This window comes from Pecten maximus, chromosome 9, assembly GCF_902652985.1.
Source record: "Pecten maximus chromosome 9, xPecMax1.1, whole genome shotgun sequence".
NCBI classification, from domain to species: Eukaryota; Metazoa; Mollusca; class Bivalvia; order Pectinida; family Pectinidae; genus Pecten; species Pecten maximus.
In genome coordinates, this window is record NC_047023.1 from 14,568,780 (window position 1) to 14,588,138 (window position 19,359).

Consider the following 19,359-nt stretch of genomic DNA (forward strand, 5'->3'; position numbering starts at 1 on the left):
TCTAGTACAGAGATTACTATTGGAGTCTTCCAAACAAAACTTGTGTTCGTTGTATTAGAAATATCAGCAGTATTTTAGATTTCTGAAAATAAGTCTTTGTAATAACAATTTCTGAAATATAATAGATTGACAACTAAACACCTAGATCCTTACATCTTCTATAGAATGATATGACTGAGTAATGTGATTCTACTAACTACAATTTTATTGTTTCAGAGGTATACAATCCTCTGAAGATTCTCTGCTGTAAGTTTGTGACTAATGCTAGCACCTTTATTGTTTCAGAGGTATATCGTCCTGAGCCTCCCCGAGACCTGCCAGTCCCTTCAGAAAAACGTCCAAGGACTCCCAATAATGATGATCGCTACATTGAGAACAAGCCTCCTGTTGAGTCTGATCATGAACCAGAGAATCGAGATGAGGAAGATCGTCATAGTCATCATGATCTTGACGAGGAACCAGCTGATAGAAAAAGTAGAATGGAAAAGATTCATGCTGTCCAGACTCCGCTGGCTGCAGTCATGTTGGCAGCAAGGAAACAGCAAGAGCAAAACAATGTAGACCGGTCACACCAACACAGAGAAAGCGACGAGGACTCGGAGAGTTTGCCAGAGAAACCTCCCCTTAACGAAAGCATGGTATGTACCTTGTCATATAACCAAGAACGCTTGTCTGACCCCAGGAACTCGCATCACCTAGGGTCCACTTCAACTAACAGTGTCTCATTAGATTCGCTTAACTCGCATCCAAATTTCGATTTTTTTGAAAGCAACGCAGACAGTGCAAGTAAATTGTCAAAAAAGAAGTCAGTGTCATTTGAAGAGAACAAAGGGTCAAGGTTTCGTAAGGGAGGCAAAAGAATGGCTTCTAGTGGCAAAAGTAGAAAACCCTTTGAAATGACAGTGAAAACTGCTGATACCAGTATGAAAAAAGACAATGAAAAGATTCCTGCGATTCAAGTTGCTGACCATCAACGATACCCTTCACCTTCCACAGAATTAGAAAGTCTGGGTTATGATTGGTCAGAAGATGTTCCGAAAATACAAAGATATTTTTCTGATTCAGAATTGTCTTCAGAAGAAGGTAGAGAAGTCATTTCTGAACCAAGATCAGTAAAACTTGAATCAAGTAAAAACAAAACACGTAAGGGGAACCACTCTGTTTTAGATTCACCAAGAGACATTACCTTTTCAAATAGTAATTCACATCAGGATAAAAAGGTAGGTAGGACAGAGTCATCTGTCTGTAAAACTCTTCCTGCAGTTTATGTTAATGAAGAACTTGTACATCCAGAAAGAACCCCATCTCCTGATCAGTCAATAGCTTCGAGAAGCCAAAGTTTAGATATAGAAAGTGACATTAACACACCATCAAGGTTAGCCTACTCTTATAGTTCCTCTTCTTCTGATTCCGACACAGATGTTTTCACATCCCTCGTTTCTTTAGATGACTCAAAACTCTTCTCTGTTGCAAAAATGACTTCTGAATTAGATAGCTTTAATGATGAAAACACAGCTCCTCCTTTGCCTAAAACCCCAATACCTAACAGAATAACAGCTGTTGAGGACATGGAGGATGAACTGTTTCTGGATACAGTGCAGAATTTGGATGAGTCATCCAGGATTGATGATTTTGAAGGGAAAACCATTGGGAATCCAACAGAACAGTACTATCCACACAGATCCTCTACTCCAGAACAACTTAAAAACAGACTCATGGAAGAACCATCTGTAGAGGAAATGATTCCAGAGAAATTTATCTGTCAAAATTTAGAAACATCTCTAAAGACGAGAAGGAAACACTTAGAAGAAACTGTTCCTAATATTGGAAAATATGGGGAAGCCACCAAAGATGATGAACATAGAGATTTTAATAGAAATTTTACGGAATCTTTCATAGACAGTGACTTCAATGATTCCATTGGCAGCAAAGACAGGGCTCAAGTAATATTGGGGGAAGGAACAAACAAAAATCAATATAATGATCCAAATATACGCAAAACATTAGTGGAGGAAGAATCTGTTTATGGGAAACATATGGACAAGAGGAGAATGGTGAAAGAGCCAAAGTCAGAGGAAACCTCCATTGACAATATTGTACCAAGGTCAAAGGAAACATCCATTGATGAAATTTTACCAAGGTCAAAGGAAACATCCATTGATAACGTTGTACCAACGTCAAAGGAAACATCCATTGATGAAATTTTACCAAGGTCAAAGGAAACATCCATTGATAACGTTGTACCAACGTCAAAGGAAACATCCATTGATGACGTTGTACCAAGGTCAAAGGAAACATCCATTGACGATATTGTTCCAAGGTCAAAGGAAACATCCATTGACATTATTGTACCAAGGTCAAAGGAAACGTCTATTGACGATATTGTACCAATGTCAAAGGAAACATCTTTTGACGACGTTATACCAAGGTCAAAGGAAACATCCATTGACGATATTGTACCAAGGTCAAAGGAAACATCCATTGACGATATTGTACCAATGTCAAAAGAAACATTCATTGACGATATTGTACCAAGGTCAAAGGAAACATCCATTGATGGCATTGTGACAAGGTCAAGGGACAATGCCTTTCTAAGATCAAAAGATACATCTATAGATGACACTGTAATAAGATCAAAAGAAGTATATATTGATGATATCATACCAAGTTCAAAAGAAACTTGCATTGATGACATTTTATCACAGCCAAAAGAAACTGTTGACAGTAACATGACCAGGTCAAAGGAAACCTCTGTTGACAGTGTCATGCCAAGGTCAAAAGAAACATCTGTTGACAGTGTCATGCCAAGGTCAAAAGAAACATCTGTTGACAGTGTCATGCCAAGGTCAAAGGAAGCCTCTGTAGACATTGTCATGCCAAGGTCAAAGGAAACCTCTGTTGACAGTGTCATGCCAAGGTCAAAGGAAACTTCTGTTGACAGTGTAATGCCAAGGTCAAAGGAAACATCTTTTGACAGTGTCATGCCAAGGTCAAAGGAAACCTCTGTTGACAGTGTCATGCCAAGGTCAAAGGAAACATCTTTTGACAGTGTCATGCCAAGGTCAAAGGAAACATCTTTTGACAGTGTCATGCCAAGGTCAAAGGAAACCTCCGTTGACAGTGTCATGCCAAGGTCAAAGGAAACCACTGTTGACAGTGTTATGCCAAGGTCGAAGGAAAAATCTGTTGACAGTGTCATGCCAAGGTCAAAGGAAACATCTTTTGACAGTGTCATACCAAGGTCAAAGGACAAACAAAAAAAGAAACATAGAAAAAAATCTGCAGATAAATTTGAAGAGTCTAAAAAATCAAAAGAACAAAAGGAACATTATGTAGAAGAACCCTATGAAATTCCAGAAATCAACTCAATTGTACCGAGAGAAATATCAATAGATGAAGCAGTAGCAAAGAATGAAGCTAAAAAATGCAGATCAACAGAAATGCAAGATAACAATCAAAATACCACAAACAGTTGGAAAGAGAAAGACACTTCATTTGAAGAGGCCTTAGATAAATTTGGATGTAACCTCAAAGACTCCACTGATGTTTGTGCTACAGATGTTAGACCAGACATACCGCTGAGGAAAAATCCATACTATACACGGGCACAATCTGTCGAGAAAGGCAAGAAATCTGTAGAAACATCATTGGATAAAGACTATGATAACACTTCTATCAATTCATCATTTGATGATATCCGGCAAGAAATACCATTAAAGAAAAACCCTAATTACAAAGAATTGCCGAGAAGCTATGAGGTATCTCAATCTGACTTGGCAGAGAAGAAGTCACATCACCAGTTTAAAGACTGGCTGGCATACACATATTCATTGGAGGAAAAAAGTGTCGCATCACCAAAGAGAGGCTCTAGTAGAGACTGGTCAGGGGCACCTGGGGATCATGGGATGGAAAGTACAATACAACACAAACCAGATCTCGATCGGAGAGAATCACATCTGGTGTACAATCCAAAGGGAATTGGACAGGAAATGAAAGATATGAAGATTGACTTAGATGAAAAAATTGCCACTTTACCATACGCCAAAGACAGAAAACAGTCAAGTTCTACAAAGGAAGACAATCAAGAAACAGCCGATAATGTGTTCATGTTAGAGGAAAAACCTGTCACTTTATCCAATATTCCTAAAATGGAATCTATCCGGATACCAGAGGTTGGGTCTGTTCAAAAGAAGAAAGGTCAGGATGTGAAATCTAAACCAAGAGTGCAGCCAGAATTTACAAGTCTCTCCAAATCTCCAACCATTGCGAAGGAACCTCCAAACTCGAAGGATAAAGATTCAGAGTTAAAGAGGTCAAATTCAATCATCAGGAAAGGTCTTGGTGTCCAGACAAATGGATCTCTTATGAGAAGACATAGTTCTGGCCAGGAACCCAGATTAGAAAATGATCAAAAGTCAGGTTTGCCAGCCAGACCTCGAAGTATAGAGGTGTGTGAGAACATAAAAATCAGTGTAGATGGTGATGAGGATGAGGAGGAGGATATTCTGAATAGAAGTTTTAACAGTGGGGTGGTGATCAAGAGGAAATTTGATACTAGTCCTGTGAAGAAAGGTAGTGAAAGAAAACATTCTGATCGCCTACTTGTTACTGATGCTATAAGCAATGATGCATTTCAGAAAAACAGGGAATCGATTGAAAAGTTGGTAGATGACATTATGACAGAAATGTCAGAGGTCAAAGGTGAGGAATCTGGAGAAACAACTCACAGCAGTGAATTCTCTAAACCAATAGGAGCCACTACTGACTCAGGACACAAAACTGTACATATGCCAGCCCCTAATATACAGGCAGTGGACATTGAGGGCAAAAACACTGAGGAACAAAGTGGAAAAGAAAAATTACTGGAAGAGGAAGATATTCAGGTGATGGATTTTTTCACTGAGGCTCGTTCTTTACCTCAAAGTGAGAAAAAATATTCACCTATAGATAACTTATCAAGAGGTCCATTAGAAATTAAACAAGATTTCCAACCTGTCCTGGCAACAAATGTCAATACCAAGTATCGGCCATCTTTCACGAAACCAAAAAGAGATGATGTACCAAATAGTATGAATATGAGCAAGGCACCTACTGACAAAGACAAAGGACAAACTGATAATGTCAGGACTCCCACTGAAAAAGATAAAGGACAATCTGATAAAATCAGCAAACCTGAGATAGACAGAGGACAAACTAATAAAATCAGGTCTCCTGCTGACAAGGACAAAGGACAAACTGATAAAATCAGGACTCCTACTGACAAAGGACAAACTGATAAAATCAGGACTCCTACTGACAAAGACAAAGAACAAACTAATAAAATTAAGACTCCAACTGACAATGACCAAACTGATCAAATCAGGACTCCTACTGACAAAGACAAAGGACAAACTGATCAAATCAGGACTCCTACTGACAAAGACAAAGAACAAACTGATAAAATCAAGACTCCTACTGACAAAGATCAAACTGATAAAATCAAGACTCCAACTGACAAAGACCAAGAACAAACTGATCAAATCAAGACTCCTACTGACAAAGACAAAGGACAAACTGATAAAATCAGGATACCTACTGACAAAGGACAAACTGATGAAGTCAGGACTCCCACTGACAAAGACAAAGGACAAACTGATGAAGTCGAGGCACCAGCTAGTACAGCCACTAGTACAAGTAAGGCACCTATCAGTACCAACAAGGGACAGAGTAATGAAGACAAGAGACTGATGAACAAAGACAAAGTACCAACAGATAATGTCAAGGCAACAACTAATAGTACTAACAAGATGACTGTTAGTAACATCAAGGGACAAACTGGCACTAACAAGGGACCAACTGGTGCTGACAAGGCAAGTAATGACAAAGGACCTAGTACCAACAAGGGACCAACTGGTACTGACGAGACAAGTACTGACAAAGTACCTAGTACTAACATGGGACCGACTATTACATACGTGGGACCTATTAAAAAAGACAAGGGACCAACTGGTACTGACGAGACACCTATAAGCAAAGGACCAACAAGTTGTAATGACAAGGCATTAACTAGTAAAGACAAGGGACCTATAAGTACTGATCAGTTGCCTACCTCCACTCTACCAACACATACTACAGACCAAGGACCTAGTACTGACAAGGCACAGACTAGTAAAGACAATGGATCTACTGTTACCGACGAGGCTAGTTCAACCAAAGTAGATTCAGACATAAGTAAAGAGGATGATTTATATGGTGCTGGTGATGAACAGAAACTGACACTGCCCTCACTACAGTCCACACCCCCTGAGCAAATAGAAATACTTCCCTTGGTGGAAATGAAAAGTAAGCTCTATGGTGTACCAAAGCCCTATCCTGGCATTGGCTTGATTTCAAAGTCCTCAGATCTGCACACTGATCAGGACAAAATAACACTGTATCCTCAATCTACAGATCAAACAATGCCTGCCACTGAACAACTACAAAAGCAGATTATTGCCAATACTAAAGACACAAGAGTCCAGAAGGGGGATATAGGTAGCAGAAACGTTCCTACTGGTGTGTCTAAACATTCTCCATCAATAACATCCTCTGAAGACCTGAAAAAGTATGTTCCTAATGTAGATGTTATACCTACACAGGCCAAAGGAGATTTGGCAGACAAGAGTGACACAGATTCTGAGTTCGGTGAAGAATTTGTGCTAAAGAGGCATAGTTCTAAACAGGAAGTGTCATCAGAGTTTCCATTAACACCTTTGCGCCGGACATGGAACTCCGACATGAGCTTGTCTTTAGGTGAGAGGTATTCTGGAAAGCCAAGAGCCATTAAATTTGATCCGTCCATGAGACTTAAAGAAAAAGGAACATACAGTGTCAATCCAAAACTAAAACTCACAACTCTGAAGACAGGACCTAACACAGCTGATAAGGACAGCTTACGTGATAGAATAAAAAGTGGGAAAGCCCCTGTAAAAAAGGCACCAGACTTTTACCTTAGTCTAGTGTCCCCTGCATTATATTCAAGGTCAAAAGAACTGGCTGGGGGGAAACCACAGGGCAAGGTAGGCTTAGTACCAGGTGCAGTGAGCAAGTCTGTGGTAGAACCTATACAGGAAGGAGAGGAATTAGAAGTTGATGCTGATATACCTGATCAGGCACCATCAAGTGAATCTACATCAGAACTAAAACCAGAAACTAGCGGTAATTTTAATGCAACTTCTCAGAAGGTGGAAGATGTAGAAAAGAAAATGACGGCACAAACTGCTGAGCAGGGGCCTCTATTTGGTAAAAGTGAAGAAGTATGCAAAGGTCCTTCAGAAATGGAAAAAGTGAAACAACCAGACAAAGAAAAGAAAATTGAAAGTCCTGATTCCTACAGTGTTCTTGCGGTTCAGTCTTATGTAAAGGATATCATTTCAAACAGTTGTAACACTTTACAGAAAACAGACACTGATAGTACTGATTCTACGCAAACAACAACACGACCTGACAAGCAATGCAGCTCAGATGTAAAACCTGATGCAGGGCCTAATGCATCTATTGTTCATCAGATACCAAAGCATTCTTCTGAACATTTCACATCTTCACAAACTCCAACACTAATGTCATCTCCTAAGTCGGCTACACCATCACCAGAGCAATCATGCATATTATCATTATCTTCATCAGATAATATGACACAGCAATCATCTACATCAGATTCATCACAGCATTCACATCAATCATCTCCTTCACCATCTAACACAGATCAGCCTTCAATTTCATCCTCTACACCATTACCCCCTCATAATGTAACTACACCATCGTCTTCATCCGTATCATATTCATCGCAAAATTCTTCAGCATTACCGTCATTCTCTCACCCGTCATCTCTAAAATCCCCCTCTTCTCGGCCGTCAGGTGGAAGACATGTAATGTGGGCAGATAAATCTGGTTTACCTGAATCTGATTCGGGCCAACCATCACAAACTCAAAGTCATGCTCAGAATAGTGGAGAAGATTCAGGGCGTCAGACTAATTTCCGAGGTGCTAAAAATCATGATGAAAAATCAACAAAATCAGAGGAAACAGTTCCTAAAGTGTTACAAGGAGATGATAATACTAGTCCTCCTGTTGGAGATAACCCAGATGGAAGAGATTCCGAGTCCTGTGGGGACACAAAGGAGGATAAAGAAGCCCCAAACACTGTACTACACATTCTCACAGAAGTCATGGTGCTCCTGCTCATCTGGCTGGTCTCGATCTTTGTTCTGACATACGACCTATCAACAGGATTCTAGTTCTAACTGTCAAGCTTTTCAAAAGGACATTTTTCATTTTGTCATGCTTCTAGCAGGTAGATTTCATCCTAAAGTAATTTTGGTAACTGCCATTTTTACCCTTCCTCTTGATCCCTGTGTGACATTGGTTTATATTCCATTTTTTGCCATCATCTGTGACCTTTATCATCTTGGACTATGGGTAGTATTGGGTAACTCGGGTAGAAATAGGTATGAATCATACTAATTCTTGTCCTTTATCACATGGCCACAGTTTGTTGCCACAAGAAAAAATCCTGTTGTCATCAAATTACATGATGGCATTGTTTATTGGACTGGTAAATTTTACACTTGTTTCTTTGCTAATTTGTAGACACATATCACACACACGTTAAACATGTACAGTTGTCTTTGAACTATTTATTCGTAGATGATCATACAACACAATCATTACTATTCTAAAAAATGTCCCCTGTTTTTTCTCTAAACAAAGTTAAACTGCAAGGTAACATTTGTCTTCTCAACAAGAACAAATTGCAAGGGAATATTTACTTTTGATGTTGGTATGTCAAAATTAGGCGGTTTAAATTAAGTTTATTTTAGGTATCATATACTGAATCGTTGTTTATAACCTAGATTTGATGCAGTATTCACCCAGAATAAAATTTGTAGCATAGACATGTTATTTGTTTGGAGATCTTCAAAAGATATACAGCAATTTGTTTGGGGTTCTTCAAAGACAGGTGAAATTATTTGTATGGTGGTCAGCTGGCAATTTGTTTGGAGGTCTTCAAAAGACATAAATGCAATGTGTTTGGGAATTTTATAGGACAGGCAGTCAATTTGTTTGGAATTTTTAAGGACAGACAAGTGGTTTATTTTTGGGGGCATGCAATTTGTTTGTGAGTCTTCAAGACATATAATTAAAAGCAATCTGTTTGATGGTTCTCAAAAGACATAAGACATGCATTTTTGGTGGGGAGGAGGGGGGGGATATAACTTGCAAATACAGACATAATTTAATTGTTTTGGCTCCTGCACATAGCAAAAAACTGGACTGGTATACGTTCTATGTTAAGTCTAGATTGCTATGCATAGTCAATTCTTGATAAATATTCATTAAGTATAATATTTTCGGATATCTTTGAATTGTTGGTTTAATTTTGTTTAAATCAATTAAAGGTGCAATATTTACAATGGTGTCTTGAGATGATCACTAATTTTTTGTGACTTTATATTTTATTAAAACATAATGATAGACAAAAAAGCAGTGTCTGATTTTATGATCTTGATTTGAGGACAGAAACTTGTCCTTCATTGCCATATGTTATAGAATACCAGTATATTTATGTATACAATTTAAAACACAGAAATGTAATTTAAACATTGTATTATAATCTTCATTTTGATTCAAATTTGTGATCTGCAAAAATTGTAAATAATTTTGTTATATTTTTTCTACAAATAGATATATATTAAGTTGTTTATCAATGTGCCAATTGAATAGATATGCTTTAGGACGCTCAGTTTATCCCTCAGTGATATAATTATTTCTTTTTTAACTATTTGATTTCCATTTGTGAAAAAGACTTCTAATAATTTTCATTATTAGGAACATTTTAGAAGTAAAACCAGAATACAGTAGCTAGTCATTACTGAGATAATTAAGTGTGATAACTTTTATTTATAGACTTTTTTTTATCATTTTGCTGTGATTCTTTACCTTTATCTGTAATTGAATTTAAAAAAAAACCAATTAGTCAGTTATCTTTCCATGCATTGCTAGATTATACCAGTAACAGGTTAAAAACATGTACGATGTGCAGCCTTTTACAGTTATAAATACCACAATTTACATACATGTTATATTGAGTTGCTAGCTAGGTTTTAGTTAATTATAATTATGAGGAAGTTGATGTGCCTACAAATTTTGAATGATCACGTAGATATCTTTTTGTTCAAAGTCATGGTAAAAGTTTTATTGTATATCTAATGTGCTTTAGATTTATTAATATTAACTGTTTTATTTATTATAGTCTTTAATTTATTGATAATTACATGTTTAATATATATTATAAAAACCATTCATGATAAAATATAGGTTTGTCTGCCATATATTCACGCAGTATTTCATCTTGATTATTGCTAAATTTTGTAGACAATGTACAAGTAATTCTTTGTATAGCAGAGTTCCATATACTGAAATCAAGTCCAAAATTTGCAGATTTATGGTTACTATTCTCATATTTTCTTTGGTCTGTTTCATAGTTTCTCATATCTTTTCAGAAGGGGTAGGGTAGATCTTTTTCCTTGAGGCATGGCCATGGATCATCATCTATAAATAAGTCTGAAATAAGTTTATTTGATTTGGGTTGTGAAAAGGAAAGTATATAATTTTGTTGATCTGATTTTCGAAGAGGTCATATTTGATTTTCAAATGGGTCGTCTAAAAGAAAGCATATAATTTGGTTGATCTGATTTTCGAAGAGGTCATATATGAAGCATATAATTTGGTTGATCCAATTTTCGAAGAGGTCATCGGATCTTATAGATGGCTTAATTAGAATTAAGTTTATTTGAGTTTTGAAGAGGATATCTTATGGATGGCTTGTATTTAAGTTTATCTGATTTTATTTGAAAAGCCATCTTAGAGGATGGCTTATAATTCAGTTATCTGATATTCGAAGGAGCCATCTTAAGGATGGCTTATGATCAGTGTAATCATCTGTAGATGGTATTTAGTTATATTGTAATGTCTACTGTCGTACCTAGCCTAAAGTTGTTAAAAGTCCCAATATTTACATTTTTAGACATTTTATTTAAGATTGTTTATATTATTGTTAAGTTTTTGTGTAAGTTGTGTGATTATTCCCCTCGTAATTTACTGTATTATATATCGGTTATTTTCTGTATGCTACATGTTGTAATCTGTTGATTCTTTTGTTGTGATACAACCTTACTGGAAAAGTGATTCAGCGTTCATGATCAGGTTACGTCAATTATCAGATGATGAGTGTATTTAATTATACGCAAGATTTTATATGAATTTGAAAAAAAGACACAAAAAATTCATACATTTCTCTTTGGGAAACTATTGTGCAATATGTAATTAAACAAATTCATTTAAAAAAAATGAAAACAATGATTATGAAAATATGTATAAGATAATGTGACATTTCTAAAATTAAATTTTGCATTTGAAATAAACAAAACTATACCTAGGTAATGTTAAATCTTTAACATTTTAATATATTTCTCAAATAAAGTTAACAAAGTTATTTTTCTAAATTTCAAATGTTACTTTAGTTTAATACCCTGAGAAGTTTAAATGTTCATGCTCAGCTTTTGCATTTTTATTGACCTTATGTGATAACTTAATCAATACATGAACATGTAATTGCTCATTCTGGACCAATTTTTATGCAATAAAAGTTTATAGGTGCAGTTTGTTAAATATCTTCTTTTTTAATAAAATGTAAACAATGAAATGTATTGGATAACACATTTAAAAGTAAGGATAGAACTTAGTTGTGAAACTCCCAACATTGGGTTGAACCATATCATTCTTATGAATTACAACAATTTGATACCAGTATGAAAGTGTGAGGTTGACCTTTGTATGTAAATTAAAGGACTGTTGTATTGTTAGTTGAAGATTTATTTGAGAGCATGATTCTCAAAAAAAAAAAAAAAAAGATAATCGAGTAAACTGAAACTGACATGACAATTAAGGTGTTTTTATTGCCTCTGTGTATAATCAGAATTGTCTGCCTTACTAATTATATATAGCTGCAGCAGCTGGGATATGGGTGTCTACGTGCTTTTCACTAATGTGTTATTGGCATTTACATGTATGTATATATGTACTGTGCTGAAAGTGTATCTCCTGTGTCCAGACATTAAATTCTGATTTAATCCAAATCTGTCTTTTGTTGTAATGTTATTACTTTTTTTTCTCTCAAAAAGTACATCAAGTGATATTTTTCATTATTGATAAATAGAACTACATTTATACAGTTTTGGACCAGGAATATTCAAGCTAATGGAAATTAGTACCATTTCTCACTTCGAAATATTTAAATACAAGATTATCATTGGATACAAATGAAGATAGATGAAATGTGGTGCATTTACAGTATACACAATACAAATACTGATATACAAATTTTACTTCAAATGAAAAAGTAGGTTGTAATTGAAAACAAAACATGAAAGCAAATAATCTAGATTTTATTTCTTTTTTGGTGGGGGGGGGGGGGGGGGGGTTAAATATTCCACTATTTGATGATTTTGTTTCATAAATGTTGGAACATGCAATACAATTATCATAAAGAATAAAATGATAAAACTCTTAATATGAACTCTATGGTATACAAGCTTTGTTTTGACAATAATTTATAAAATTATCTATAAAGTGAATAATGCTAACATCCCATTGGACAACCAGATGATGTCCAGGTCATAACTCACAGCTATCAGATAAACCTGGAATGTGTGCTGATAGATTAAATAAATATATACAAGTCGTGTATTTATGATTGCTTTCACAGGTAATGAATACATGTGAATAATACATAGGGATTTTTTCAGAAAGAGGTCACACACCAGGTGAACATATGAAGTTAATTATAAATAGATAATAAATGATATTAACCAGACTCTTTTAAGGTGTTGCCAGCTAATATATATAGAGTATCTCTGTGTCAATATCACCAAGTGTGATAATCCAGAAATGTGACAAGGAGGTAAATAGTTGTTAAGTTTCACAGTTAATAGGTAATAAACATTGTAGTGTGTATACCTACATACCTATACATCATTCTGTATACTGACCGGTCCTATTGTAGACTGACCACTGTAGATTGAGAACTGGCTGGCAGATATATATACAGTATGGACTGATATACATCATAAATATTTATATAAATTCCCCAGGGAACTGCAGGATGCCTATATACCTGGAGACATGATGGATGACTTTTTTTCTGAAATATACATGGATCACCAAATCCAATATAAAAAGTGTTTCACTGCTGTATCATCCAAAACTCACAAGACATACAGAGTTTTGACCTATAAAGACCTGAAAACATGACTTGAAACGAAATAAATCCAACTGGTTAAAAAAAAGACTATTTAAGTTATCTTAATAAAATATTTTGGATGCTTCCATCCACTCTAGGTAAAATAGGATAGCCCAGATCAAAGTAATAGGAAGGTTGACAAAGAAAATTAGGGTGGTGAGGCTGGTGATGTCAATCAATAATCATTGTAGATTGATTACTATGCATCTCATGTCTATTGTAAACTATTTACCTTTTCTCTTGTAAAGTATTGATTTGTGGAAATATCAAAGGAAACGCCACATTTGTAGCTGTTGGTAACAGCCCAAGGTTTACCGTAATCGCCATAAAAACCTGAAGAGAAACCAGCACACCATTAGATATGTTAATTCATTAAAGTTTATATCCTTTTGTCTTTTCACAAATACACTACTAAATGAAAACATCTTGGTGACAGAGAAAACAAAATTGTCACAAAATATTTCAGCCATTTTATGTTTTTCCTTTCCTAAACTAGTAAATTAAGCAAAATTTTGAAAGGATGGGAAAGGGCAGGGGGAATGAACGCTAATTATGACAATTCTTTTAAATAAAAAAATCTCTATGTATGGTTGTTTTTCTTTTATTATTTTTCATTACCGTATTTGCTACAATAAATTTTGCCATGGAACAAGTTTATGGATTGCCTAGGGAGCATTGATGCTCATACAATAAAATGTACTGAAGCAGTTAATGGCGATACAACAGGAACAGTACACAGACATGTAACACCCCACAACCACATATACAATAATCAATACTATCTCATTCAGCAAAGATCACACAGAGATTATTGACAAAATTTTGAAGAAAAAAAAAGACAAAAAAAAACTGATATAGCAATTTTTAAAATGCTTCCTCTTCAGATAAAGACATGTATTATAAATTTTCTTCATTTATTAAAAAAATTGAGGGAAATCTGAATATCTAATGTCTGATTTGCATAGATTATAGACACTACTAGGCACCAGTATATTAAAAAGATCATAATCAATTTGTCATAATGGTATTATCAGTAAAGTAATATAAATTGAAAAAGTTACTAGAATTACAGACATGCCATCTTTCTGTGTTTAACAGGATAGGTCTATGGATGAAGATCTAGATGGCATTCCTCCTCCACCTCCTGAAGAGCGCCTGGAAGCTCCACCTCTTGTCTACAGCAAAGAGGACAAGAAACGGCTCGCCAGGGAGGAAAAGGAACGCCTGAAGAAGATCAAGGCAGAGGAAAAGAGGAGGAAGAAGGAAGAAAAAGCTGAGCAGAAACGACTGGACAAAGAAAGGAAGAAGTCACAGAAAGACAAGAAAGGGTCCCGAGGAAAGCAGGAATGGGATGAAGTGGTAGCTGTAGCGGCTGTAGAGGAAGCTCCAGTGGAGATTTCAGAACCCAAGGACCGCTCCAAACGAAGCAGGCTCAGTAGCTTTGAGGATCAACACAAGGTAACGTTAAAATTTGTTGAAAAAATTGTTTCCCTAAATATTTTAAGATAGTTCATGTGTTAAGTATATAGGTTTATGGATGGTGAAATTTAAGTTTAAATTGTTTTATTTTTTTTTATATATAAGCGTTAAACAAGAACTCAAACACAAAGACCTATTGACTGTATCATAATGTTAGTTGTTGTTGTTACAGGTAAGTTTGAGTTAGTCTCTATAAGACTATACCTACATGGTACATTAAACAACTGCATGATTTCTTTGTAGTCCAACAAAAATGTCCCTGTATCGGCCTTAAGTGGCAGCATGCTATGTGTATCCCAATGTTTAAACCACATCATTGTAAAGCATGATCACATTATTTGTCATTGTTTTCTTATGTGCAGTTAAATTTGATTGGTTAAAAATATGTTTGTTTATGTCAATTATATATGCATGATTGTTCAAACATCATATTTTATGATATACTGAATAGTGCCTTATTTTTATCTTTTTTCCAATTCAAACTTAATTATTATTTATTATGTATATATATTAACTTTTTTTTTAATTAGTTGTTAAATTTAACTTTATTGGTTACAATAAGAGAGATGTATTGAGTTGTTAATATTTATTTTCTTGTATATTTCATTTGAAGACATTTAATTTTAATTTACAATTATAATACAGGCACTATACAGGTATATTACTGGGTATGGTCGATGTTATAGTATATACAGTCCTCACTGTTATAATGACCTCACAGCTGTTCCCAATCTACAAGATGTTTAAGACATGTTTTAAATTTGTTCACACAGTCGGAGACAATTGATCAATATCTGAAGTAACTCGGAAGCTTTTAATACCTATTATATATACAGTATATTGGGGGCCTTTTTTGACAGATTTTTGTCCCTTTCTTTAAAGAAAATTTTGCAAACCAGTCCTATTTCTTGACCTTGTGGGCTACTTTTTTTTTTTTTTTTTTTTTCTAAATTTATTAATTCAAAACATTAATGAAAGAATGAGTTACCTTATTTAGGATAAGTCAACTTCAAAATAGACCAGATAAACTTTTAACAAACTGAGCTATAACAAATTTTAGACCTAACATCGTGGAGGTAAAGGTTTAATGAGGTTGTGAACAGCTGTCGGGTTATGCATGAGTAAGTTTTGTGATGACATGAATGCATGCCTTCGGTCTTTAGGAGAGACCCCCCAGTCCACAAGACCCTGATGCTCCTGAGCTACCTAAGTCCCTCCCTCCTCCGCCTCCACCACCCCCAGGAGATGATGATGAGGAGGAGTATGACGATGATGATGATGGCGAAGATTCTAATAGGGCAGATGGTGATGGTTCGGAGGCTGAAGAGGTGGTTATTCCACACTGAATACTAATAGTTTGCTTTATCTAATCCCACTAACATCGTTTCTCCTCAACATAACCAGTTTTAGATTTTTCTAACAACACCATACATGTTGTACCTAATACCTGTGATGTATTAGCCAGCATTACAGATCACCTGTTTGCTATTATCCTGCATGAAAGTATTGGTGAGCAGAGGCGGTAAACTTAGGGGGTGGGGGATAGTGCATGGAATTTAAAGGTTCATCAATATTAAAAGATCAGTGATTCTTCATTGGTTGTACAAAGCCAAAACTAATACCTGGATTTTATTGAAATCTTAATTTTTAATTATCTCCTCTAGAGTGGTTGGTTATCCAACAAGGTAGATTCATATAGAGCTAGTGATCATGAGTAATGCTTTATATAAATGTTCAATCAGCCAACACTGATTGCTTCACTTCTTGTTGAAGATTTTGAGTCGCGTGCTTCTCATCTTCGCTAGCCAAGGCTTCTGATTACGTTACACTACACGAACCCTTGGCGGATATAGGCGTCAGTTCTGGCCCTCTAGCGGAGATTCAAAATTACCACTCTTTACGCATGAAATTTTCGACCAATCAAAACGAGCGTTACCGATTTACTTCATCTGTGATGTTAACAAGCACACATGGAGGCTGGTGTCATTTCGATGAGATATGTGATCAATGACTTAAATAGATTTATCAAACACTGCGAATGTTCCCCTAAAGATTGTATGTCTCTGTATATAGGTAAAATGCCATGACATAGTCGACATTGTAGCTCTGTACTGGGTGCCGCAATTTTTGTTTACTGCGAAACCAAGCCCGAGTGTAAAACGCGATTTGATTGGATGCCCTGGGATTCCAGGGCGCGACGATTTGAACACGCCTATATCCGCCAAGGGTTCGTGTAGTGTAACGTAATCAGAAGCCTTGGCTAGCGAAGATGCGTGCTTCTGTTCTGAGAAACGAATCGCTTTCTTGCCAGCATGTGAATACATCCACTGTTTATATTGGCGATCTAGTTTTGAACTGCCTCAGACTTGAATGCACTTCCATTTTGTGAATTGTGTAACTTTGTTATGCACGTATATAAAAACAAGTGGAAGAGCCACTTTTTGTGCTAATAAAGATACCTGTATAATGCAGACAGTTTAGAAAATAGGAGCTGACAGAACACTGACACTCCCGATAGCACCGAGCTCATGACCTCATGACCTCGAAGCGCAGTAGGCCCATCCTCGAAGGGGATACTCGATATCATTTTAGTTGTCACAGAAAATATATCTCAATTAAACAACACAAAACAGACTGGTATCAGTAATATGCTACATCAAGCACAGGGACATATTACTTTCGTAATTTGACTCATAATCTAAACAAATGGAGGACACAAGTTTGGGACCATCGAATACCGCCAATTTTCAAATCAATGTTATCAGAATTTACATCCCAAAATGCCAGTGCGACAATGAAATCCAATATTTCAAGAACACCATATAAATCCTCATCTAATCTGTGACTATAAAATCCACATCGTTACACTTTTTCTCAAGCTCTGAACTTCCCAGCTATTAGACTTCATCACATACGGTCACAGGGGTTCAATTTTAGATTTTGAGTAACATATGACATCTATAAATAATTGCAAGACTAAAAATCCAACATTCATTCACATTTATAAAACCTTACAAAATAAAGTCTATAACAATTTAGAGTGTATATAAACACTGGTTTTTAGGTCATCTGACCCCTATAGTCATCATGCTTTGTCAGTCGTGTACGACATCTGCCTTGCGTAAACTTTTCACATTTCAAACTTCTCAAGTTCCACTGGTGAGATTGACCTGAAACTTACCTGGAATGATCCTGAGATGTTCCTGACCAAGTGTTATTATTTTTCGCTTGAAACTTCTTTTTCTATTGAGCTGGAAATTAGTGAGGATGTTAAGGAAGGGGGGGGGGGGGCAACAAATTGTTGTTATTTTTCAGCTTCATAAAAACTCTTGACATGGACTGATGAAAGGTCTAGTGAACCTCGTACAAATTGTACATGACTTGCGAAGCAGCAGTTCATTTCATTTGCACAAGGTTTACTTTTCCTTCATAAGTCCATGCAAGCAACAAAATTGACAATCAATCTTTAATTAAGGCCTTTAATATTAATTCTGGTAACTTCAGGAGTCGTAGAAAATCTTTCTGAATGTTCATTCCAGATTTGTATCTTATATTTAATACATTATTTTCTTCTTTTTCCCCCACAATATTTTTAATTTGAAAATTATGTTCTTGGAATAACATAGATGGCTTTTGTTGGGATATTAATTACACGCTAGTTACATGATGTACAATGTAATTACAAATTCAGAAAAAAATGTATATGATAGTTGTAACAAGCAGCTAGGTTGATTGCCAGTAAAAATACTAAAATACTTACTGCATTTAGAAATAATTTCAGAAAGTTTACAAAATATATTCCACTCCTCCTGTTTTAGATCAGCAATATGAATATTGGAAGATTAAAAAAAAAGGGTTTCATTGATGGAAAATATTGTTTTCAAATTTCATTGATGGAGTTATTGTGGGTTAAATATGCCTGAAGCAGACTGGAGATGTTAAACTTAAGCCTATAGAATTATTTTCGTCTTAATTTCAGATACTGTATTGATGATTGCAAATCAACTGAAGTAGATATGAATTTGCTGATGGTCTTTTCTTGTTTTCCTTTCAGGAGCAAGATAAAACTGGACAGGAATTTGATCTTTAGATGAATACATGACTCCATGTTTGATTAACGTTGAGATGACCTACACAAGTGACCTCTGATGGTTTGAAGCCTAGCAGTTGACACAGAATTAATTATACTAGACCATAATTTGTGATGTCCCGATGTCTAAGGCTAGCTATATTTGAAGATGTGGGTTGTATATCAAGGTCTATTTTCGTCACATATAACGGAATGACATACACAAAAGGACACTTACAATGGTGAGGTATATCTCGATCCTGACTTCAGGACGATGCACAGCTATATATCCAGGGAACAGACTCTGACAAGGGAGATAATTCTTATAGACAAGGGAGATAATTGTTATTCTACCTTTCTTGTATTTCTAAACTAGAATGGTTATAGTTACTCTTTATCCATTGTGACAGATGGCATGTTATGCAATATTATCAGATGATTGATTAAACAAATGCTATTTTTGTATGGGGAAAAAATATCATCTCATGTCACA

At 35.6% G+C, this 19,359-nt stretch overlaps 1 protein-coding gene across 1 annotated transcript in view; it reads left to right on the forward strand.

Moving 5' to 3' along the window:
• Positions 1 to 12,155, forward strand: part of LOC117334597 — a 31,331-nt gene extending 19,176 nt beyond the window's left edge. Inside the window, exon 12 of the mRNA XM_033894295.1 lies at positions 286 to 12,155. Within this exon, the coding sequence (XP_033750186.1) occupies positions 286 to 8,255 (7,970 nt within the window). The 3' untranslated portion in view covers positions 8,256 to 12,155. The remainder of the gene's footprint in view (positions 1 to 285) is intronic.
• The last annotated feature ends 7,204 nt before the right edge of the window (positions 12,156 to 19,359 follow it).